This window comes from Perca flavescens, chromosome 18, assembly GCF_004354835.1.
Source record: "Perca flavescens isolate YP-PL-M2 chromosome 18, PFLA_1.0, whole genome shotgun sequence".
Classification (NCBI taxonomy): domain Eukaryota; kingdom Metazoa; phylum Chordata; class Actinopteri; order Perciformes; family Percidae; genus Perca; species Perca flavescens.
Window position 1 is genome coordinate 28,616,515 of NC_041348.1, and position 24,848 is coordinate 28,641,362.

Sequence of the window (24,848 nt, forward strand, 5' to 3'; positions counted from 1 at the left end):
TCCCCCGCAGCGCTGTGGAGGAGGGTCTGCCAAAGGACTAATCCTTAATGAAACCCAAAGTTCGGTAAATCTGAGGTCATCTTCTATGCAAGTGTTTGAGAGCAGCTTGGGGGGGCGCTGACCCTCTGGGCCTTGTTGGTCACATACCTGGCTTGAATCCACTCTATACTGTGGCTGTGCTTAATTAGACTTAGCGTCACATCCAGAGCCTCCACCTTTCCAAAATGTCGAGGAGCTTGGCAATAAAGAAAAACAAATCAAAGGGCACCGCGAGGTGTTTCACGTTTGTGAGTGCGGCGCCGACCAGTCTCCCAGGACAGCAGGGAGTTTCTTTGGTTGTGCTGCGATCCAGTGACTTGGCCGGTCACAGCGTCGTTTCACGGGAGAAGCTGATCGACGGTTCCATCTTGCCTCCGTTGGTTTTCGTTTCTGAAGGGCAGTCCCCGGGACACTCAGTAGGAACCTAGGAGACAGAGAGAGAGAGAGAGACAGGCATTCAGATAGCGCCCAGCAAAACAAAGTCCTCAAGCACTTGTTGCAGTTCAGAACAGCCAGGGATGAACCAGACAGACATTATAAAAGCGTTCACTTAGGGGTGGCTGTGGCTCAGTGGTAGAGCGGTTGCCTGCCAATCGGAAGGTTGGTGGTTCGATCCTTGGCCCTTCAGTCCCATGTCGAAGTGTCTTGCAGAGCATCAACTTGGGGTTCAGTGTCTTGCACTGAACCCCAAGTCGGAGTGTAATCGGAGTGTAAATGTGTGTGAATGAGAATCTGATGAGCAGGTGGCACCCTGTACGGCAGCCTCGGCCACAGTGTATGAATGTGTGTGAATGGTGAATGGATCCTGTACAATGTTAAAGCGCTCTGAGTAGTCGTTGAGACTAGAAAAGCGCTATATAAGAACAGTCACTTAAATGAGATAGATAGATGACATAGAGTCTTTATTGTCCCATAGGGATAATCATTTCCACACATCTTCTCTTCATGTTGCATAGCATATATAAAAACATATATAAAACATGTAACACACGAAAAACATACCAAAAAACTGGATGGCAGTGACATCTTCCTTGAAGTTGAGTTTATTGTCTATAATGAGTCCCAGGGATTTAAAACTGCTGACCTGTTCAACTGGACAACAGGGCGCTGATAAATGAAATATGATGAGGATGGCGTGAGATGAAGCGGAGGACACCAATTACAAATGTGCTTCATTTTCACAAAGTGGCTGATGACGCTAATCACTTCACTGTGACTGGCGGCTATGATCTTGTTTTTGCAAGGAAGTTCAGTTTTTTTTTTTCGGTGAAAATAGTCTTGTATTGCTTTCAGTCCATTCATCTCAAGTTCTTTCTTTATAATACCACCAGGTGGCGACAAATACAAACTAAATTGAAATCCTGCATAGTTGGACAAAACTGAGATTTCCACAAGTGAAAAACAGAAAGAAAAAAAATCAGAAAACATAAATGTGAGATATTATTATAAATTTCCTATCTCAGAATTTATCAAACTTGATTCTGTGATCTCTTAGCTTACGTTGGAAACCTCTTCACTGAGGATGACGAGAAAGGAGAGGATGGCTTTACTCAATGTCCTCCTCTGAAGGGCACTCCAGCAGTGACTCAGCAGGACGGTGGGAACATGAAGACTGATTGAAGAGTCCAGAAAACAGAAACAGATTTAATGGCCTGGCTTGTCTGAAGGGTGCTTCAGAAATCATAAGAGATCATCGGCTGGTGGCGAAGCGAGGTTCAAGAAGAAAAAAAGGATTTTATAGCTTTGTTTGTGTAGAGAGGGACGTTTGTTTGCCAGAACAGAAGGACAGACGAGATTGAATGTCCAAACTGACATGGGACTCTGTTCAGGGAAGAGTACAGAAAGGTTCAAGAACCTGTCCCGTCTGAAGGTCGCTCCGCGGGACGCCAGAAGGAGAAAGAAATACTGAACAAAGATTAATAGCTGTCCTCTGTAAAGGGGGAAAGAAGGGATGAGAGATAGAAAGAAAAAGGAAATGGTAGAGCAAAGTGTGTGAAAATGAATAAAGAATTTTGGGTACATTTGATAATAAAGTTGGTGGAGCGGGCGCCCATATATATATATATATATACACACATATATATATATATATATATACATACATACATTTACATACATATATATATATATATATATATATATATATATATATATAGAGGTTTAGTCCTTGACGCAGCAGGCTCAGGTTCGACTCCAACCTACAGCCCTTTCCTGCATATAATCCCCCCCTCTCTCTCTCTCTCTCTCCCTCCCCTTTCATTTCTTCAGCTGTCCTTTCAATAAAGGCCTAAAAATACTGAACTTTGTGTGTGTGTGTGTTTTTGTGTACTTACTGCTTGCAGCTGGTTGCTGTCTGCTCCCATGTTGACATTGTGTCTTTTCAGTTCTGACTTAATTAAGGCTGAAACATAAAACAAGGAAACATTACATTTCTAATGTTTAATTTGACATGCACAGATGAACAATTCTGGGAATTACTGTAATTGTTGGAATTGTTGGGGCTTTGTAAATTATAGAGTGTGGTCTGGACCTACTTTATCTGTAAAGTGTCTCGAGATAACTCTTGTTATGATTTGATACTATAAATAAAATTGAATTGAATTGAATTGAACACACGCACACACACAGCCTACCAGTGAGCAGTATTCCCAAGAAGATCCAGGCGCAGAGGAAGATATTTCCTATCAGTGGGTTGTAGTCTGTGGTCAGTTTGCCCTGAATCAGCGTGAAAATGATCCCAAATAGCTGTGGGCACATGCAAGCACACAGACACACACTTAATGAATGTGAAAGGAAGTGCCGTCGCACCTTTTGGTCACTTTTGAGGAACTTTGCGATACCTGAGCAAAAGCATTGAGGAGTCCCGACGACGTTCCTTCAGACTCCGGGTAGGTGATCTCCACTCCGAACTCAAAGCCCAGAGGCAGGTAACCCGTCATGAAGAACCTGGAACAGCAGACGTCAGACTCATCAGTTTCAAGTTATTCATTGTCATGTGCACAATATTAAAAAAGAAGATAAGATAAGATGGATACGATGACATAAACGTTCATGGCCGCTGCGCAGAGACCCATATAATGAACCTGTGCGTGCCACAACTGAAGGTGCTTTAGAGATAAGAAAAAAAAAGAAAAAAAAAATCAAGATAAAGGATAAATAGCTAAAAACAAGAATCGTTTAAGACATAAAATACTTACAACAGGACAGGTTAAAAAAAAAAAAAAAGCTGTCTGTGGCAATGAAAATCTTAAATCTGCGGCTTCTTCCAACGATGTTCATACAAAGATGTGTATTGTGCTGGTTATCGTTCAATACCATTATTGATATCAATACCAATCATGTGACTTCAATACCGGTTCCTGATCGCTACTTTTTTTTGCGGATTTTATAAAATGAAATTACACCATTACGGCAAAAATCTTATTTTATTTTTCAGCTCCTACTACGTTGACCACAGTGTTTCCTCTGTGTTGATTTTGTAGTGGCGGCCCACCATGGCAACATTTCTGCCACCACGCTATCAGAAATTAACCTGACTCCTCCAGATGGATTGCTTCGCATTTGCTCGGCATATCCATCTGGGAACTTACCGTTGGAGAACTTTTGGGAAGGGGCGAAAATCCTGGTTAGCTGATTGGATAAACTATCTGTCTATCACCACCTATAGTTGGTGATAGACGGGCCAAATCAACCAATCAGATCAAACTCTTGCCGAAACCAGTCGGGAGAAGAGCAAAAACATCTTTTCCTCCGAGAAAAGCCTCCAGTACTTGAAAAACTGAAAAAAATCCCTAAGGAAACACTGCCCCACTCTCTGCGGGTAACGTAGCGTTGTTCCTGCGTGTCTCTACGACATGTAACGTTAAACAGCCAATCACAGACATTATTAGATCTTGGTAGAAGCACGCTGCGTGCTCATTGGCTCACTGACGGTGATGGTATTTACTCCTAAGGTATTGAAATTTAGTATGACAATCACTTTTGGATACTAAGGAGGCAATTCGGTCTGCACCTAAAAAGTATCAAATTTGGTAACCAGCCCTATGTGTGTAAAGACAATCGTGCAGTTAAAACATGGGAATCTCCATGTTAATGTCAGTGCTGTAAATGGACATTTGGGAGGGAACGAGTTGTGCGGAATGTGCAGAGTCGTTGATCTTTATGAGCCCTCTGACATAACCGGACAAAATTACACCCCCAGCATTCCAGGTCAAACCTCTGGGGTGTGTATGACAATGTGCAGCCTGGAAAAAACAAGTCCCTCCGAACGACCCGCGCAGTCCGCAAAAGTCCACCCCAAAGAGCGACAGCGGCAAGGCAGGAAATATCGCAGCATGTGAGCTGCAAGGTCTGCGGTTAATTGAAAATGTAAAGTTTCCATTTTAGGGAAGGATATTGGCTCATTTTACACATCCACTCTAAAAGCATCAATGCATTATTTTAGAGTAATAGGCCATGGACATTTTGACCAATCAATAGAGACAGAGCGCATTTAAGTCCCGCCCACACCGGAGGTGGAAAACAACTCTCAGCTCTCCATTGTATTGCGTGAAGGTGCCTCATTGTCAATTCTGTTTGCTTGGCTAGCAAACAACGTGAAAATGCCTAAAAGCTGCTGTGTGGTGATATTCAGTACCAACAGGGTTAATAACCCATAACTGATGTTTTTATAAGCTGCCGACCAGAAAAACTGAGCTAATATGAAGACAAAAGTGGGTACAGACGTGATGAATCAGCAGAGAGAATGGGGACTGTGGGATCCTGACACTGACCTTACTAACGATATGTCTGATGTTACGTGTGTCAGCTTAACTTACAGACATATAGTTAGGCTAAAACTGACATTTGGATATTTGACTTGGTAACAAAATGCTTGCCGCAGACGTAACATATCGTTACTAATAGAGATGGCCCGATACAATTTTTTGCTTCCCGATACCGATTCCGATACCTAAACTTGCGTATCGGCCGATACCGAGTACTGATCCGATACCAGTGTGTCATATATTTTATTATGTTTTAACAGCTGTATACTACTATCCCTGTATGGATGTGATATTATTTCTATCTTTGCTATCGGTCTGGCTCAGGTTAAACTCTTTGTGAAACATGAACAAACACAAACAATGAATGCCCCAGAACTTTCTTTTATTTTCCAGTTTGACAGCCAGTTATAACAGAAAAAGAACCTAAATAAACTACTTTAACGTAGATTTTCTTTAGGGCTTTATTACGTGGTATCGGATCGGTGCATAAACTCCAGTACTTCCCGATACCGATACCAGCATTTTAGGCAGTATCGAACATCTCTAGTTACTAAGGTCGGTGTCAGGATCCCACAGTCTTTCCTTTCTTCCTGCTGATTCCTCCCGTCTGTATTCACTTTTTTTGACTTCATAAAAGTTCAGTTTTTCGGTTCGGCCGCTTACAAAAACTTAAGTCACGGGTCATTTACACTGTTGGTGGTGAATATCACCACACAGCAGCACTTAGGCATTTTTCTGTTGCTCGCTAGCAGACTAAATTGACGATGAGGCACCTTCAATACAAGTCAATGGAGAGCGGAGAGTTGTTTTCCCCCCCAGGTCTCTATGCAACATTGTAGATCGTACACTCTAAATATATAAGAAGATATACAGTACCAGTCAAAGGTATGGACACAGTTTCCGATTCACTTGAATGAGAATGTGTGTCCAATCTTTTGAACGGTACTGTATATAGAATATAAATCTATGATGTGCAGCCTTACCCCAGGGCTCCAGCAGTGACGAAGACCAGGTAGATGTTGTTGAGGTCCAGAGTGAAGGTGAAGACCACCATGCCCAGAAACGACAGGCCGTACACAATCAGGGTCGTCATCCTGTAGAGCACAAACACGTCAGAGGCTCTCAGTTATCGCATTGCTTTCTGTGACAGTAGATCAGTCACCAATCAAAAACTAACGTGTTACTTCTAGCGCTGCATGATATGAGGAAAACTCTAAATATTTAAATAATGTTGTTGAATATTGCGATAAAGATGTTGCTTGTGATAGATAAACAGACATCACAGTGTACTCTGTTCTGCTGCTTTCAGTATTCTGCTAAAATAAAACAATTTCTAGTTGAATTTAAAACAAATAAAGGAAAATCATTTCCAACTTTCTTTTATTGAACAAATTGAATTGAATATAAAAAGCAGCATCTCAAGCTAGGATTAATTTTCCTCCCACTTGTGTTGTAAAGTTGCGTTTCAATGGATAAAAACATCTCATTCTTTTGATTTGACTGGCAAAAACTACGGAGGCACATTAAAGTCTGCTCGCGGAAATAGAACCTGCTCGGGTCGGGATTTAATTTCTCTTAAAGTGCTCATATTGTGCTCATTTTCAGGTTCATAATTTACATGGTTTACATGGTTTAATTTTCAAAAAATGCCAAATCACCCTGTGTGTTGAGCTCTCTGTTTTAGCTACAGAGTGAGACATCACACTTCTGTTCCATCTTTGTTGGGAGTCGCACATGCGCAGTAGCTAGGTAAGGACTACTAGCCAGTCAGAAGCAGAGTATGAGGGCGTGCCCTGACAGTACCTAGGTAAGGACTACTAGCCAGTCAGAAGCAGAGTATGAGGGCGTGTCCTGACAGTACCTAGGTAAGGACTACTAGCCAGTCAGAAGCAGAGTATGAGGGCGTGCCCTGACAGTAGCTAGGTAAGGACTACTAGCCAGTCAGAAGCAGAGTATGAGGGCGTGCCCTGACAGTACCTAGGTAAGGACTACTAGCCAGTCAGAAGCAGAGTATGAGGGCGTGTCCTGACAGTACCTAGGTAAGGACTACTAGCCAGTCAGAAGCAGAGTATATGGGTGTGCCATGCTAGCAGCTAGGTGAGCATTATAACGTGTGTTACAAAGTGACCACGTTGGTCTCTGAAGTAAAGGCTGGACTACAGTAGAGCTGTTTGGAGCAGTTTGTGAACAGTGTTTTCTGTTGGAGATGGTAAGTCCCTTTGGGGGGGGACTTTGGGCTTTTTCACTTTGTAAATCTATAACATGCACAAAGACGATATATAACACAATAAAGGAAAGGGGAAGAAGCCAAAAAGCATAATATGAGCACTTTAAATTCCTCCAACTAGGTTGTCTCAGGTTTCATTTTACCTTATTTAACCTCCGAGCTGTTTTGTTCTCACATGAAAGCTGATATGAAATCTGATATTACACTGTATGGCCAAAGGTATGTGGACACGCCTGTCTTAGTTCCAACAAAGAGAAAATTGTAATGCTTCAGCAAACAACGATAAACTAGACAATACCGTCTTTCAAATCTGTGCTCCCATAAACAAAGCCAGCTCCATAAAGAAATGGGTATCGAAATGTTTTCAAATTAGCCTTTTTTTCATATCCTGAAGAGAAGCAGAGCTGGTTAAGGTTAGGCTTGTGAAGGCATGGATGTTAGTGATGAGCGGCGTCTGGAGAGGTTAGAAAGCAGATTTGCTGTGTGACTGAAATGAGAGGGTGGAGTCCAGAACAACGCCCGCCCGGGTTGCCGACTCCCGGGGGGGGAGAAGATCTCCAATAGGGCTGCAACTAACGATTATTAGAGATCACTTTCTCAATTAATCAATAACCTGTTTGGTGTATAAAATGTCAGAAAATAACAATTCTAAGATATTCAGTTTACTGTCACAGAGGAAGAAAGAAACTATTCACATTTAAGAAGCTGGAATCAGAGAATTTCTTTTCCATAATAAAGGATTCAAACCAATTAATCACTTATCAAAATAGTTGGTGATTAATTATAATAGTTATATTAATAATAGTTGACAACTAACAATAATCTTTGCAGCTCTAAATTCCGACTTGAATGTCCTGCACAAAGCCCCAACCTCAACCACATCCGACACTTAAGAGATGGACTTAAACGGCGACTGTGAGCCAGGCTTAACCGCACAACAGTAGCCAGTAGCCCTTCAACCAGGAGTGTTGTCTTTAAGTGTCCACATACTTTTGACCATGCAATATCTAAGCCTGATTTGTTTTTAGAGCCACTAAGTCTTTTTTCTGACTATTCACAAAAATCGGCTACATTACAACACAATCTATGTATGTGTTTGTGAGAAATTGTCCTGAAATGAACAGGTGGGGAATGTGTGTGAATGCGTTTCCTACTTGTATGTCTTTGTGTGGTCCAGCCACAGACCACAGAGGATGGAGCCGACCATTCCAGCAACAACCAGAGTCAGACCAATTCTCCCAGCATTCAACTCCTGGTTCTGAGGAGAGGAGAGGAGAAGAGAAGAGAGGTGAGGAGTATATAGCCTATGTGGGAACAAAGAGCTGTCATTTACAAATGCTTTTGTGCTCCTTTAAACTCATCAAATCTGAGCTGAAACGTTAAGGTTGCACTTACAGGTGGACTTTAAGCCGGTCACATGTGTGTGAGAGTGTATATATGTATGTGTGAGGGTTGTTAGCTCGGGGGAGTCGGGGATTTACAGTGTTTCTGGGGGGAGAGAGCTGTAAAGTCATCTGACAGGTAAGCTGAGAGAGTTTAAGAAGTTCATGGAGGGGTGAACATCTCTAAGTGTGTGTGTGACAGGGATATAGTGTGTACTGCTAAGAAAAACAAACTGACTGAGCATAAGCATTTCAGTAAGTCAGTGTGTGTGTGTGTGTGTGTGTGTGAGAGAGAGAGCTAGCGAGAGAAGGAAGGGGTTTAGAGTGAGTGAATCAGTCTTTCTCTCCATCCTTTTGCTTCTTTTGCATGTGCGTTCGTGCGTGTGTGTGTGTGTGTGTTTGTGTGTGTGTGTGTGTGTGTGTGAGAGAGAGAGAGAGAGGGAAGTGTTTCAGAGTGAGTGAATCAGTCTTTCTCTCCATCCTTTTGCTTCTTTTGCATGTGTGTGTGTGTGTGTGTGTGTGTTTGTATATGTGTGTGTGTGTGTGTGTGTGTGTGTGTGTGTGTGTGTGTGGGTGTGTGTGTGTGCGTGTGTGTGTGAGAGAGATAGCGAGAGAAGGAAGTGGTTTAGAGTGAGTGAATCATTCTTTCTCTCAATCCTTTTGCTTCTTTTGCATGTGCGTGTGTGTGTGTCTGTGTGTGTTTGTGCGTGTGTGTGTGTGTGCACACTGAGTGTGTTATGGCGGGCAGCAGGCATGCGTGAACACAGCTAATGAACTCAGACAATGAGCTCATGTCTAATCAGAGCCGTCAGACGTGTCTTTGTTGTTTTTGCTCTCACTGCCTCTCTTTCTCTCTTGGTCTGTCTTTCTCTTTCTCTCTTGGTCTGTCTTTCTCTCTTGGTCTGTCTTTCTCTTTCTCTCTTGGTCTGTCTTTCTCTCTTGGTCTGTCTTTCTCTTTCTCTCTTGGTCTGTCTTTCTCTCTTGGTCTGTCTTTCTTTCTTGGTCTGTCTTTCTCTCTTGGTCTGTCTTTCTCTCTTGGTCTGTCTCTCCATCCACCGCAAGGTTTCATCCACCTGTTTTTATGTAGTTGTCAAACATGGGAATGGGAACACCAGAGTTCAGGCGTTGCAAAATGATTTCACGTGAATTTCTGTCATTACCTTTTGAGGCATTCCGTTAATAACTGAGGCATTGTACAAGTGTAAACTGAAGCTCGAGATTCACCCTCCGCAGAAAATGAAGCTCTGCACCAAATGTCATTCTAGTCCATCTCGTATAGCTGTCAAGATATTCGCTCTGGACCAAAGGGTTGGATGGCAAACCAACCATTGGACCAAGTCAGCGACTGTCATCGTTCCTTGAGCCACTCCTGCTGTGTGAAGCAGCTAAAAAGCTTTAAAGATGACGTCCCAGTCATAGATATCAACAACATAATAGTTGTAAAGAGTGCCATCCTTTAACCCTTGTGTTGTCCTGAAAATTAACCCTTTTTTTTGGACAATTTAGTCACTTATTTTGCTGCTTTTTATTTTAAACGTTCTTGTCTCTCTGACATTTTTTGTAGCATTTTTCAACGTTTTCTGCACTTATTTTCCACTACCACCGGTATATTCTACACTAATACCAACTTATCACCATTTTCTCCCTCATTTTTGGAATTTATGGTCAATATACCTCATGATATTACTTTTGGGCAATTTGCTTGAAAGACACCCAAATGTTCTGACATGTTCTAAATACTTTTTCTTGTGTGGCCGCTCGTCAGTGGAATAAGTTGCCTACAGAGCTGATAAGAAGCACAAACTCTTACACGTTTGCAAGACAGACAAAGAAATGGCTTTTGTCAAATCAAATTTGTACACACATGTGACTGGATATATGTATGTGTGTGTAAGTGTGTGTTCAGAGGTCTATAAGAGTAGATCTGAGTACATGAAAGGTTCTTATATTTTATTTATTTGATCAATTAGTCAGTAAATTTTACTTTTAATGTATGCATGATGTATTGTGTATTTTAGTTAAGATCAGCCTGCCCAGGGACTACGGGTGAAAATTAGCTCTTGAGCTAAAACCTGGTACTATGCATCTCTCCCCTTGGGGTTAATGTTTATTGTACGCTGTCCCTGTTTTCTCTAAATAAATCAAATTTAAACTTTAAACATAGAAACTTTGAAAACGTGTCAAATGTGACAACAGCAGGGTTAAAACCCGGGATAAGAAGACAGAAGTGAGGCCAATTCTGAGATTAACGAGTCTGTTTTCATTCCCTCATTAACTCCCAGCTGTTTGTGTTTGTGTTGGGGTTTTTTTACCTCATAGCAGGACATGATCATCTGGTTGAGAAGTGTGGAGACAGAGTAGAAGGAGCCAGTCATTATACCTGCAAGCAAACAGATACAAAAGGCTGCGTTCCATTAGTAGTTCCACTTTCCCGCGTTCACTTCGCTTCTTGACATTTTACAGACCAAACAGCTAATGGATTAATTCATCGACAGATTCATCAACAATGGAAATAATTGTAAGTTGCAGCAACTTACCTACCCGCAAGTACAACGATCTAGGTCAATATGAACAAACATTGGCTATATTACATGTTTTAGTAAAATGGCAAGCTATCAATGAGGTTTTATTAAGAAAATAAACTATCTGCCAAAAAGCTGCAACAGCACTTATGATGGCCGCGGGGAATATGTCTGGCTTTTCTAACTGTAAATGCAAAAAAACGTCCATGAAAAACATTTTTGGCATACAACTACATCCATCCGTCTATCCCACAGCGTGTCTAGCTGTCATGACTGGCTGTCGAGTGTGTGTGTGTGTGTGTGTGTGTGTTTGTGACATTATGCATGCAGGTCAAATGAGTACGACATTAATACTCAATCTCTTCTTTTAAGTCGGCCTGCCAAATGCAGAGGAAAAGTCAGCTTTGACTGTGTGACAGATCATTTATACAAGTTGACATGGTTTTTCCTGGGGGGCTGGGGGAAGGGCGGGACTACGCACAGCAGTAAGGGTGATTGGACCACGTACAGTAAAGGCAAAAAGTCTGCGTTTCCTTATTTGATAGAAATCTATGCATGTGCCTGTCATTTCTAGCAATTTGATAAACAAAACTGTATATTATGCTTGAGTAAATAAAAAACCCAATTAACAAAACTGGTTAATCAAATCCTACCCGGGAGAGTCCGGTACAGCCTGAATCTAGAGAACAAACTGAGATTAGCTCTCATATTCAAGTATGTGTTCTGCTTTGCATTGTTTGGTTAAATTGCTCTTAAACACGTTTGAGAGCAAAATTCCTCTATGCAGGAAAAAAAAAAAAAACCCTGGTTGAGTTGTGAAGTGTGTGTGTTGTGCTACCTGTCACACATCGGGGAGTCACGTCACACAACGGGTGCCGTGAGATGGTCACGCGAGAAACGTGAGAGGGCAGAAGAACGCTGTCAGCCTCAGAGTGGCCCTAATGATGTCTCTCCGCAGGAAACGCTCCGTTTCTGGAGCTCACATTTCAGCAAACGTTCCTCAGCAGATTTAAACGGGGCCTGGTGGCCTTTCAACTTATCACACAGACACCTCCAGTTCTCAGTGCTAGTGGATTGTTTTAAGTGTTTTTAAGAGGCTTTTAGGGTGTGACGGTTTAAGGATTTAGTTAGAAATTGAGACTATAAACGAGAAATGGCTCCCAAGAATACAATACGGCAACAAAAATGGATGTGAGAGTCCACAAAATGCTGTAAAACAGGGATACTCAACTGGCTTTGCTTACACTTTTGCAAAATGACAGTTAATAAACCACCATATTTATCAGATCAAAACAACCTTGCATACAAAAATTGTAAGTTAAAGTATTCATCATCCTTTAAATTATGGGTAAATGTGGCTGCCAAATAGCCTGGGTGTTTGGGGGTACTCATCAGTCACCTACTCATTAATCACCTACTCGGCAGTCACCTACTCATCAATCACCTACTCATCAATCACCTACTCATCAGTCACCTACTCATCAATCACCTACTCATCAGTCACCTACTCATCAGTCACCTACTCATCAGTCACCTACTCATCAATCACCTACTCATCAGTCACCTACTCATCAATCACCTACTCATCAGTCACCTACTCATCAATCACCTACTCATCAGTCACCTACTCATCAGTCACCTACTCATCAGTCACCTACTCATCAGTCACCTACTCATCAGTCACCTACTCATCAATCTACTCATCAATCACTTACTCATCAATCACCTACTCATCAATCTACTCATCAATCAGCTACTCATCAATCACCTACTCATCAATCACCTACTCATCAATCACCTACTCATCAATCTACTCATCAATCACTTACTCATCAATCACCTACTCATCAATCTACTCATCAATCACCTACTCATCAATCACCTACTCATCAATCACCTACTCATCAATCACCTACTCATCAGTAACCTACTCGTCAGTCACCTATTCGTCAGTCACCTACTAATCAGTAACCTACTAATCAGTAACCTACTCATCAATCACCTACTCATCAATCACCTACTCATCAATCTACTCATCAATCACTTACTCATCAATCACCTACTCATCAATCACCTACTCATCAATCACCTACTCATCAATCACCTACTCGTCAATCACCTACTCATCAATCACCTACTCATCAATCTACTCATCAATCATCTACTCATCAGTAACCTACTCGTCAGTCACCTATTCGTCAGTCACCTATGGAATGATGCAGGTTGCACCCACATAGATCGAAGTGATGCCCCCAGATGGTGCGCTGGGAAAATTGTGGTGGAATTTTTATTTTATTTTTTTAAATGGATGACGAGTCGGACGTGGTCCCACATGAAATTTAAGACCTACTTATTCTAAATTCCAGACTCCAAGACATATTCAGACCTTAAAAATTGAAAATTGTATTTAAGACGTTTCAGACTTTTTAAGGACCCGCGGGGACCCTGCGGTATGAGCTGGCATGAAAAGTAAATTCATTAAATTGCCCCGGTTTCCAAGGTTTTTCTGTCCTCATGCGTCTTTGCGAGACGCAAATCCAGCCGCAGCACCGGCCCTCACAGGTCGGGTGTACGCAAGGGCGTTTCTAGGATTTGAGGACTTTCGGGGCTTGGAGCTTACCTTTGTCAGGCTTTATAAACAAGCTCTATTTTATTTTATTTTTTAATACATTCTGGTACATTGTTTATATTCAAAGTGCAAAAAAAAATCCCAGAGTGAAGCTGTTTTTTTTTTATTGTGAATTAGAAAAAGGGCCGGGGCCATCCGGCACTCTATCACGGCCCAGATTTAGTTAAAAAACACTCAAAGGCTCCCACTGATCTGGTGATGTTTCACACTTACCGTAGCTGACGAGCAGGAGGACGAAGGCTTTGTTCTTCATCAGGTTGAAGATGGACTGTTTGTAGGAGTAATCTTCAGAAAGGGAGCTTGGGAGGACAGCCTGCGAGTGACTGGGAGGGAGGAGAGGGCGGTCCTTTATCACTGCAGAACACACACACACACGCACACACACACAGACAGTTTGGGTGAGCTTGCTGGGCCTCTCATTTGTCAACCAGAGACATAAATACATAAATACAAAGACCGTAAATAACACAATGTATGAACACAGGGATCCTCTAAATGCAAAAATCCAAACAGCAGCATGTCATGGGACCTTTAATGGAGCAGTGTCAAGTCTTCCCTACATTACCACTAGTTACACTGGATGGATAGCAGCGTATTTTACAGATCAGGTTATATCTTTATGTGACCCATCAGTATGAAAATCAAAGGACAAAAGAAATGTGCATGAAATGGATAATCCAATAAACGTCATGTCTACTTTTATTATAGTCAAACTTACATAATCGCTGTGTAACACAGCAGTGAGGGTTACAGTGACTCTACTTTTTTCTGTGTTTGAATGGCCGGTTGAAACCACAGCTACAGTGTCAACATCGTTTCTTTGCATATCTTCTGATGTCGGTTCAAAGCGAGGGTGTGAGGTCACCCTTTCCACCGACACAAACTCCGCCCTTTTTCTCGCCAAAACACAATGCGTTGTTGACATACATAAAAGCGTAACCCTTCACCACAGGTCTTTCCTTAACCTAAACCTAATCCTACTCCTATCTTAATCCTTAACTCAAAGTGCTAATCCTTAACTGGTCATTTACGGATTTAAGGAGCAGCAAAATGTCCACTGTGGAAGATTTCTGGAATATTTCCATCCTTGTGGGGTATTCTGGTCCTGAGAAGGGCAAGAACACACACACACAATTCGTCTAGTCAACTCACATGACTTTGTGGTAACTGTACGACAAATCCCCAGCAACTTAAATCGTGAATCTGTTAAAAATCGATTTAAATGTGTAAAGATTACAACTGGTTAAGATAGAAGAAGAAAAAAGAAGAAGGCGTAGGACTATATGGGGGCTTGGGTTAGTAGAGTGTATTGTTAAATCCCTAATATGTATGCAAGGCAGTGTGTGTGTGTGTGTGTGTGTGTGTGTGTGTGTGTGTGTGTGTGTGTGTGTGTGTGTGTGTGCGTGTGTTTACCTATAACGGCGAGGATGAAGAGGAAGGTGGAGACAGCGGCGGTGCCGTAGAACATGACGCTGATGTTGTGACCCGTGAGTGCGACATCCTCGGGCGTGTTGGGAACCAAAACTGGAGGTAGCAGGAAGCCTATGGCGGTTCCCAACTAGGGACGAGAGACATAGAAAGACACAGAGAGAGAGAGAGAAATATTGTTTACTAAGCTGTTATACAGTGTGTTGTCATATTACACATTTATATGAATTGGTTGGTGATAACACGTGTGTATTAATCAATTATACAGCATTTTTGTTCCATTCTATTTTATTGTGTTTAAAATTCCGAAATCGATAACGTATGCCTTTTTGTTTTCAATGACTCTCATGTTAGTCCTGTAAGGTAAAAAGTACTACGTAGTATTAGTATTCATCAAGCAGAATAACCCACATCAGAATACTATATTAAAATTGATGCACTATACACCACTTGCATGTTGCAGCTAATATGGTGTGGCTAATTTCCAATACTAAATACCATCATATTGTTTGATTTAAAAAGGGGGACCAGAGGGTGTGTGCCAATTATAGGGGTATCACACTTCTCAGCCTCCCTGGTAAAGTCTACTCCAAGGTGCTGGAAAGGAGGGTTCGGCCAATAGTCGAACCTCGGGTTGAGGAGGAACAATGCGGATTCCGTCCTGGTCGTGGAACAACGGACCAGCTCTTCACTCTCGCAAGGATCCTGGAGGGAGCCTGGGAGTATGCCCAACCGGTCTACATGTGTTTTGTGGATTTGGAGAAGGCGTATGACCGGGTCCCCGGGAGATACTGTGGGAGGTGCTGCGGGAGTATGGGGTGAGGGGGTCTCTTCTCAGGGCCATCCAATCTCTGTACAACCAAAGCGAGAGCTGTGTCCGGGTTCTCGGTAGTAAGTCGGACTCTTTTCAGGTGAGGGTTGGCCTCCGCCAGGGCTGCGCTTTGTCACCAATCCTGTTTGTAGTATTTATGGACAGGATATCGAGGCGTAGTCGGGGTGGGGAGGGGTTGCAGTTTGGTGGGCTGGGGATCTCATCGCTGCTCTTTGCAGATGATGTGGTCCTGATGGCATCATCGGCCTGCGACCTTCAGCACTCACTGGATCGGTTCGCAACCGAGTGTGAAGCGGTTGGGATGAGGATCAGCACCTCTAAATCTGAGGCCATGGTTCTCAGCAGGAAACCGATGGAATGCCTTCTCCAGGTAGGGAATGAGTCCTTACCCCAAGTGAAGGAGTTCAAGTACCTTGGGGTTTTGTTCGCGAGTGAGGGGACAATGGGGCGGGAGATTGGTCGGAGAATCGGCGCAGCGGGTGCGGTATTGCATTCAATCTATCGCACCGTTAGACGAAAAGAGAGCTTAGCCAGAAGGCAAAGCTCTCGATCTACCGGTCAGTTTTCGTTCCTACCCTCACCTATGGTCATGAAGGCTGGGTCATGACCGAAAGAAGCGAGATCCAGGGTACAAGCGGCTGAAATGGGTTTCCTCAGGAGGGTGGCTGGCGTCTCCCTTAGAGATAGGGTGAGAAGCTCACTCATCCGTGAGGAGCTCGGAGTAGAGCCGCTGCTCGCTGCGTCGAAAGGAGCCAGTTGAGGTGGTTCGGGCATCTGGTAAGGATGCCCCTGGGCGCCTCCCTAGGGAGGTGTTCCAGGCACGTCCAGCTGGGAGGAGGCCTCGGGAAGACCCAGGACTAGGTGGAGGGATTATATCTCCAACCTGGCCTGGGGAACGCCTCGGGATCCCCAGTCGGAGCTGGTTAATGTTGCTCGGGAAAGGGAAGTTTGGGGTCCCCTGCTGGAGCTGCTCCCCCCGCGACCCGACACCGGATAAGCGGACGAAGATGGATGGATGGATGGATGGATGTTTGATTTCTATTTTGATTTAGTAATCTGACTCTGCCAAGTAACTAAACCTGTCAAGATAAATGCAGGCTACGTAGTTGAAGTATAAAGTAATATACATGGAAATAATCAAGTAGAGTAGCCTACATAACCTCAGAAGTGTGAGTAGCCTATCAATAATATGTTGCGCGCGCACAAACTGACCTGGTTCCCCAGCACGGCCGCGGCGCACGCGGTGGAAACCTCGCCGGGTCCGAACCACACCGAGGCGACGCGGGAAGGCAGGCCGAGGATGAACACCTGCGCCACGGAGCAGACGACCTGCGCAGCGACGGTGACTCCGAACAGCCCGGGGCTTACGCTGGCGCACTTCAGCCAGGCGCCGACGCAGTTAAGGCCGGCGCCCAGCAGGGCCGTGAGCCGCAGACCCTTCCGGTCCAGCAGCCAGGTAGCCGGGAAGATGAGAGGGATGTAGACGACCATGTAGACGATGGAGAGCCAGTCCACCTTGTCGTTCGTCACCCCGTAGTACCGCGTGAACACGTTGGCTATGATGCTGTACTGGATCCACTGGAAGGCGTTCACCAACGAGTACAGGCTGAAAACTAAGAGCACGGCGAACCGGCGCGGGTACAGTTTAGTCTCTAGCTTTGTCCCTTGCTTCTCCTCCGCCTCTCCTCCTCCACCACCGTTAGGCAGCATCGCCTCTCTCTCATCCGCGGCCGGAACTTCCTTCTCCTGCTCCAGCGCCCTGCTGTCGCTGTCTGTCTCCCCGGCCCCGCCTGTCTTTATTGCTTCTTCGTATGTCGGGCATCTCTCGGCCGCTCCTTCCAGCTCGGGAGTCTTCCTGCCGACCGTGATGTCGTCAGGTGCGCCGGTATCCGCGCGCAGGTGCTCCTGCACGAGGTCGCCGGCAACCATGATGCCTGTTTGATGCTCTTTTTCTTCTTCTCTTTCCCCCCGCGCTGCTGTAGATCTACGTCGGGGGGATGTGACAGCTAGGAGACCGAGCTACAGGAAGCGAGAAAACGCAGCACAGAGTGGTTTCCTCATTCGGTTAGGCGAGTCTTCTCGTAACCGAACATCAATGAAAATAATGTGAACCGGACTCTGGCGAGATACACATCAAAACGACGCACTTTAACACGCCATACTCGTCAGAAAATAGCCGGTTGCTCAGCTTCTTCTCTCCTCTCCGGCCGCCCCTAACCAGCACGCTGCCAGTCTGCCAGGCTTGTGTGCGTATACCTCTCGCTCTCTCTCTCTCTCTCTCTCTCTCTCGCTCTCTGTCTCTGTCTCTCCCTCTCTCTCTCTCGCTCTCTGTCTCTCTCGCTCTCTGTCTCTCTCTCTCCTCTGTCGCTCTCTGTCTCTCTCCTCTCTCGCTCTCTCTCTGTGTGTTTGCTGCTACCCTTCTACGTCCCTCTATCTATTGTTCAGCCGACGCTGACACACATGGCCTTCCGATGCTAATGAGCCAATAGTAGAGCAGCAAGCTGTGTAGTAGGACTATGTTTAGCCTACGGGTGTAAATGAAGGGTGATGTGGAAGGTGGGATACCATCCCATGATGCAACAGCTTGTACAGTGAATATAAGTTATAGTAAACTATAAAGTGTACTGCCCCATTATAACCCTAAGCCCTTCCTATTGTCTTATGCTCTGTGGTCTCTGTTGGTGCTTTTTGAAAAAGCGGCTGAAGACTCACTTGTTTAAACGTTTTGCTGTTTTTTTCTTATGGATGTAATTTTGTGTTTTAAGGTCTTTTTTAATTTACCAAAATTTCCATTGGTATTTAATGTCTTTTTTTTTGCTTGCTCAATGTAATGCAATTGGTCTTATTTTAACAATGTTATCATGTGAAGCACTTTTTTGACTTTGTCCGTGAAAAAGGTGCTTTATCAAATAAACGTATTATTATTATTACATATAATAAGAGGTAAATAATAATAATTCAGTTGAATAAGTCTACTAAGTTGCCTTATATTTAGACTGCCGCGTTAATGTTGCTGTTATGTTACTGTAATGTACTAATACAAATGAATTACAAATGTATGATTGTTATTATTCCATTTATGTATATTTAGACAAAGATGATTACGTATTTTGACTTTTCAACTATTATTGAAATGGTAATGGCTTTTTTAAATGAAAGGGTTGCTCTATTTTTATTTAAGACCTTAATAAACAGCCGAGTACACTTAAATATGTTTCATCTCAGTTTAAGCTCATAAGAATTTACACTTCGCTCTTCTTCAACACCTGATCAGCTACATGCTGAAAACATAAACAATTAAAGAAATAATGAAACAAATCCATAAAAATGTGCAGGACTGTGATGGTGCTGCTTGGTCCTTATACGCCAATTAGTCCGTCCATGTGCTCAGGCCATTATCTTCTCTAATCCTGATCACCATTTGACCCACTGGGACTTTATCCTGCAGGTACAAGCTGCAGGACAAAGTCTGATCCCACAGGAAATTCATTTTGTATACGCAAATTTAAACGTTTCATCCATGAATGTGGAATTCAGCACCACAAACTTGGCAGAGTAAGAAAAAGGCCAGAGTTAGTTAACCATGAAAATGCAGAAACATACATTTTATACCTAAGAACTTATTCTAGGTGTGTGTGGTCAGAGCTGTGCTCTGTTAAGGCTGATTCATGCTTCTACGGAGGCTCCACACGGAGCTTTCGCCGTAGCCTACGTAAGTGGCCTGAAGTTTATGCTTGTGCGTTGGTGTGTGCGTCTATCTCTTTAAGACAATAGCAGGGCCGGCATATGTGTGTGTGTGTGTGGGGAGTGTGTGGTAGAGCGAGTGAGAGAGTGACAGAGTCATAGTGAGAGAAACAAAGTGTCTCCCCTGTGTTTTCTGACCACGGTGGGAAATCTGGAGCAGGAGAAGTTAAATCTCTCCCTGATTTCATGTTGTTTACGGAGAAGGGGGAATGCAGCGCTGCCAAGCCAAGGCCGAGCGACGTGTGTCGCCGCGACGTGTAGTTACATTTTTTGAGAGGTGCCTGTCAGGCTCATCGTAGGGTCGTATCTCCATGTACCTTCATACGTTCCAACGGCGTCGATTTAACACAGAAGCATACATGTAACTCGGCCTTTACACTTGCACCCACACCCTTTTGTGATATTGCAGGGTACTGACAAACTTCAAATCAATGGAGCTAAAGTTCAATTACTGGGAAATATCGCCTTTAATCTGTGAACTCTACTTCAGCATGAACCAACAAAAAAAAAAGGTTTCAAGATAAGGAATGCTGTTTACGCTAAATTCCTAATCTACCTATGTTATGTAGCCTAACTTAAAAAATAGTAACATCAATTTTTTTGCATCTTTTTAGGTGGCAGGAGTGAAAATCGTTGCTGTTCTGGTTTCAGAATGATGAAGACAGTTATATAGTAGATTAGATACAAAATTGGGAAATTGTTTTCCATTACCATCATGTTTTGTGCCAAATGATGTGCAGATTTTTAGGCTTCCTATTATCAAACATTTTTGAAAAAATATAATAGCCGCCGTAAATGGGATAAAAGTACTGAAGTACACTAAATCACTGCAGCCAGGTGAGAAGTTGAGGTCAGCAAAAACTAAATTTTAAGCTGGTGTTGAAGGAATACTTTGTCCGTGGAAGCATAAGGGGAAAAAAACAAAGCTTTCTTCACAAATTCAAGGTAACACAGGGTGAGTAACTGATAGACATGAAGCTACACTCCCGGATTAATGGTGCTCAATAGGTGCTCACTGTTTTAGAGAGAAGTTTAGGGCGTTCCTAGTCTCCCTAGTAAGATTTCTAGAGTGAAATATTACCATTGAAATGGAGAAATGTGGCATTTTTCTAATTAGTAAATATCTTTCAGTTCATTTTTTTTATATATATTCTGCAGGGGACTGTTTGCCGAGGCAAAATCCCAAAATCTGACATTGGATATTAAAAACCTGCAATGAAAGGCTGTATATTTACATAAATATTAAATAGCATCTAATGGCAGACACTTGATATTAAGGAGTATTTACTCAGGTTGTAATGACTAAATTAATCTGTACATTCCTGGTCTACTGAGGCTACAATAAGCTACTCTTTGCACTAGGAATGTCTCTGTTGTGTGTAGGTCCATCCTGGGAGCAGTGGTGTAGTCTAACATTATACCCACCCATTACAGTGGGTATACTGTACTGTATATTGGCCAGAAACTGCCTTTGGGGGAGGGGCCATATCATAGTGGGGGGGTCTGGGTGTCCTCCCCCAGGAAAGTTTTGAGCATCGACTTCATTTCCTACTAAATGCACCAATTATGGTGGAAATACCTTTATATAGCCTATGCGAAGTAGAAAAACACAGATGACAATTCAAAATATATCAAAAATATAATGGAAAGCATGTTGTTGCGTGTCATTGGGCATTTTTAAGAGGGTATATGGAACTCCTGGAGCTTTCTTAGTGGATATACTGCGCATGCCTGCGTATCACTCAGACTACACTACTGCTCAGGAGGATCAGATAACCTTTGAGAGGAGAGAGTCTCACTCTGTCTCTGTTTTCAGGTACCAAGGGGGAAAATAATAATTTGCTCTCAGCGGATATTGTGATAAATCCTGTCATTTTGGCCAGCAATGTACACGCGTACACACACATCATCACACAGCAACCACCTTTCAACAGGTCAAAAGTTCACCTAAAAGAAACCGTATAAATGAGTGTTATCCACATTGTTGAAAGAGTAGGCTGTTAGGAGATACTTTGTGTGGAAAGATAATCTAATCAGGGGCAGCTGTGGCTTAGCGTGGTGGTAGAACGGTCGTCTACCTATTGGAAGGTTGGTGGTTCGATCCCTGACCCTGCGGTCCCATGTCAAAGTGTCCTTGGGCAAGACACTAAACCCTGACTGTCTCCCGATGCTGCTATGGGTGTGTTAACGTGTGTGAATGTTCATCTGAGGACAGCAGCCTCGGCCACAGTGTAAGAATGTGTGTGAATGGTTCCTGTAATATGAAAAAGCGTCATTAAGACTAAAAAAGTGCTATAAATATAAACACAGTCCATTTGCATGTATTACACTATACCATATTTTTGGGCCCATCTAATCTAAAGTCTGTATTTAAAAAAGTAATAGTCAAAACATGTATAGGGTTATTTTTCAGTGACTGTAAGATGAGCAAAAAGAGTGTGTGTGTGTGTGTGTGTGTGTGTGTGTGTGTGTGTGTGTGTGTGTGTGTGTGTGTGTGTGTGTGTGTGTGTGTGTGTGTTTGGGGGGGGTTCTCAAAGCTCCAACTTTTTGAAGACAGAAAGAACTCGTATGTGTTTTAAACTCTGGATGGAGTAGCTCATCCCTCCAAATATAAAAGATCTTTGGCGCTCTTATTCAGGTTTCCCTTTGCCATGGAAACAGCAGGATCACAAAGTGACTACACTTTGGATAATTTATAACCACAGACTGTATAAATAACTTCACAACAAGAAAAATAGGCTACACCAAAAAAAAAAACACAATGTCGGGAGCTGAAGAGCAGCGGGCTCTCCTGGAGCTGAACCAGCGGAGGGAGACGTGGTGTCAGGTGGAGATGACTCCCCAGCAGTCCTGGGAGAGGACCCAGAGGAGGCATTACAGGAGTCACCTGCGGACCAGCCCGGTGGTCCTCAGCGCTCTGACCGGCGGGCCGCAGCGCAGGGCGGCCCGCGGCGACCGGCCGCCCCCCTCCAAGCTCCCGCAGAGAAGGCACTTCGGAGAGAGCTGTGAGAAGGCTTGTTTTTGGATAATTTACTGAAATATATCCCTGTAGACCTAATGTCTCTTTGGGAACTTACAGTGTGTGTGTGTGTATGTGTGTGTGTGTGTCAATGTCTATAATTAATTCCATAATTAATAGCTGTAAAAGAAAAAATACTGAGGGCCTGGAGGGAGGTGATGCTCAATATTTAAAACTCCAACATTCCCACAGGGACTTACACAGATTAATGTAGTTTCTAAAAAGTGCCAAAGCTATAGAGGTGCACGATTTAGAAAATGTCACGATGCGATTCAATATCGATTTTTAGGCTCGAGATTCAATTCAAAATGGATTCTTGATTAAAATAACGATTCACCGTATGTAAATGTAGTTACTTTCCCATGTGATTGCAGTAGACATAAAATAAAAATAAAAGATATATAAAAAATATATATATATATATATATATTTTGTATTTGTTTTTAATAAAGAATTATGAATTGATTTTTGGAATTCTATGAATCGATTTTGAATCGGTAGAGCCAAATTGCGATTCGAATGTGAATCGATTTTTTTTTTGCACACCCCTGCAAAGCTATGCTGGGATATTTGTCCAGCGCCATTATAGATTTGATGACTGTATTTCCTTTGTGTGTATAGAAAAACTGGAATGAAAGTAGAGCTGCAAAGATTAATCTATTAGTTGTCAACTATTAAATGAGTCTGCAACTGTTAACATAGTCGATTAAATCGGTTTAAGTCTTTTTTTTTTATGAAAAGTAAATAATTCTCTGATTTAGGCTTCCTAAATGTGAATATGTTCTAGTTTCTTCTCTCCTCTGTGACAATAAATTGAATATATTTGAGTTGTGGAACAAAACAAGTCATTAGAGGATGTCATCTTGGGCTTTAGGCAAAACTGATTGACATTTTTACCATTTTATAATCGATTCATTGAGGATATAATCTTAATATCCTGTCTGTAATGCCTCTTTCCTTCTCTTCCAGATGAATCGCAGCTGGTGTAGGCGGCCGTAGCCTGACGAGAACCCAATCAACTAATGGAGCTCAGCGTAAATTCTTTCAGGAAGACTTTTTAGGGAAGAGTCTCTCTTCCCTAAAAAAAAAAATCAGCTGTTCAGTTAAACCATTCAGAATTGGCCATGAACTTCACGAGCCAATCACAGCATTACATCCCTGCCTTGAATCCGTTTCTCTCCCTGCTGCTGTCGGCTGTCATTTCAGGCGAAGCGAGCAACCTTCCTCCTCCCCTTCCACCTCCAGTCATCGTTACCCGCGGCGCCCTGTCCCGTCAGCTCCTTCGGTCTGGTGTTCGGTCTGGTCTTCGGGCACCTTCACCACCACCAGTGTCTGGACTCCATCGGGGGATGGGGGGATATGTCCTGTTTCTCTACCCCTTTAAAAATGATTTTACAACGATGGAGTCTAATCTCCAAAGAATCTGTACATTTCATTATGCATATGAACAATAAACCTTTGCATATCTGCAACAAAGCCTCTCGTGATTGAAATACACATGGGAGCTGACCAACACTTCAACTTTCAGTGTTTTATTCCCATAAACACAGAAAAGAATACATCATAGTGAAATATTTCTGTATATGTATGTATGAGTTACTGTTGTCCTATTAGTCCAGTGTAAAATATCTTAACCAGTATAATTACGCACGACTAAATCTTTTTCAGCCCTAGCTGTGCATTGAGCTAACTGATAATAGAGCATGCTATCACGCTTTCATTAGCGTCACAGTGCATTATGTGGTAAAACGGTTTGTTAGCATGCTAAAGCTAGTATTAAGCTCAGAATGCAGCAGAGTCTAAAGGTTTTTTCACACCTATAGTTTGTTCACTCTGGTCCGAATCAGTTGATGAGTTTGTTCACTTGGAGCGGTTTCCCCTTGTTTTGGTTTGGTTACACCTGGCGTTCTCTCACTTTTTATTCTGCGTGTATATGGTGAAGCAATAGTGTGTGAAATGCGAATCCACCAAGTCTGCGCGCCTGCGTAGAACCTTCCTTCTACTTGTCTCCCTCTCCTCCGCCTCTCTCCCTCTCCTCTCCCTTGTAGCACAAAGCGAACAACTAAAGCTGACAATATTGTCTGGACAGACGAGGAGGTGGAGTTATTGCTTCAAACAATGCACACACAGACACGCACACACACACACACACACACACACACACACACACACACACACACACAAGCGTTTTTAAGATTTCCACTCTGGAGGGTGGCTACTTAGGACAACAGAACTCAAAGAGCAAATCTGAGACGATAGA

At 43.1% G+C, this 24,848-nt stretch overlaps 1 protein-coding gene across 2 annotated transcripts; it reads right to left on the reverse strand.

The window, feature by feature from the left end:
* On the reverse strand, positions 1 to 18,121 carry flvcr1 (FLVCR choline and heme transporter 1). Of its 2 annotated transcripts, XM_028605509.1 has the most exons (11): positions 17,038 to 18,121; positions 14,979 to 15,123; positions 13,779 to 13,919; positions 10,727 to 10,794; positions 8,187 to 8,290; positions 5,789 to 5,899; positions 2,880 to 2,985; positions 2,673 to 2,784; positions 2,373 to 2,440; positions 1,540 to 1,651; positions 388 to 463 (listed from the first exon to the last, which is right to left on the reverse strand). In XM_028605509.1, the coding sequence occupies exons 1-10, from the start codon at positions 17,752 to 17,754 to the stop codon at positions 1,586 to 1,588; spliced, it is 1,638 nt and encodes a 545-aa protein (XP_028461310.1). In that variant the 5' UTR covers positions 17,755 to 18,121; the 3' UTR covers positions 388 to 463; positions 1,540 to 1,585. The 2 variants fall into 2 exon arrangements, with proteins under 2 accessions (XP_028461309.1, XP_028461310.1); XM_028605508.1 differs by lacking the exon at positions 1,540 to 1,651 and having other exon boundaries at positions 1 to 463.
* Between the last annotated feature and the right edge of the window lie 6,727 nt (positions 18,122 to 24,848).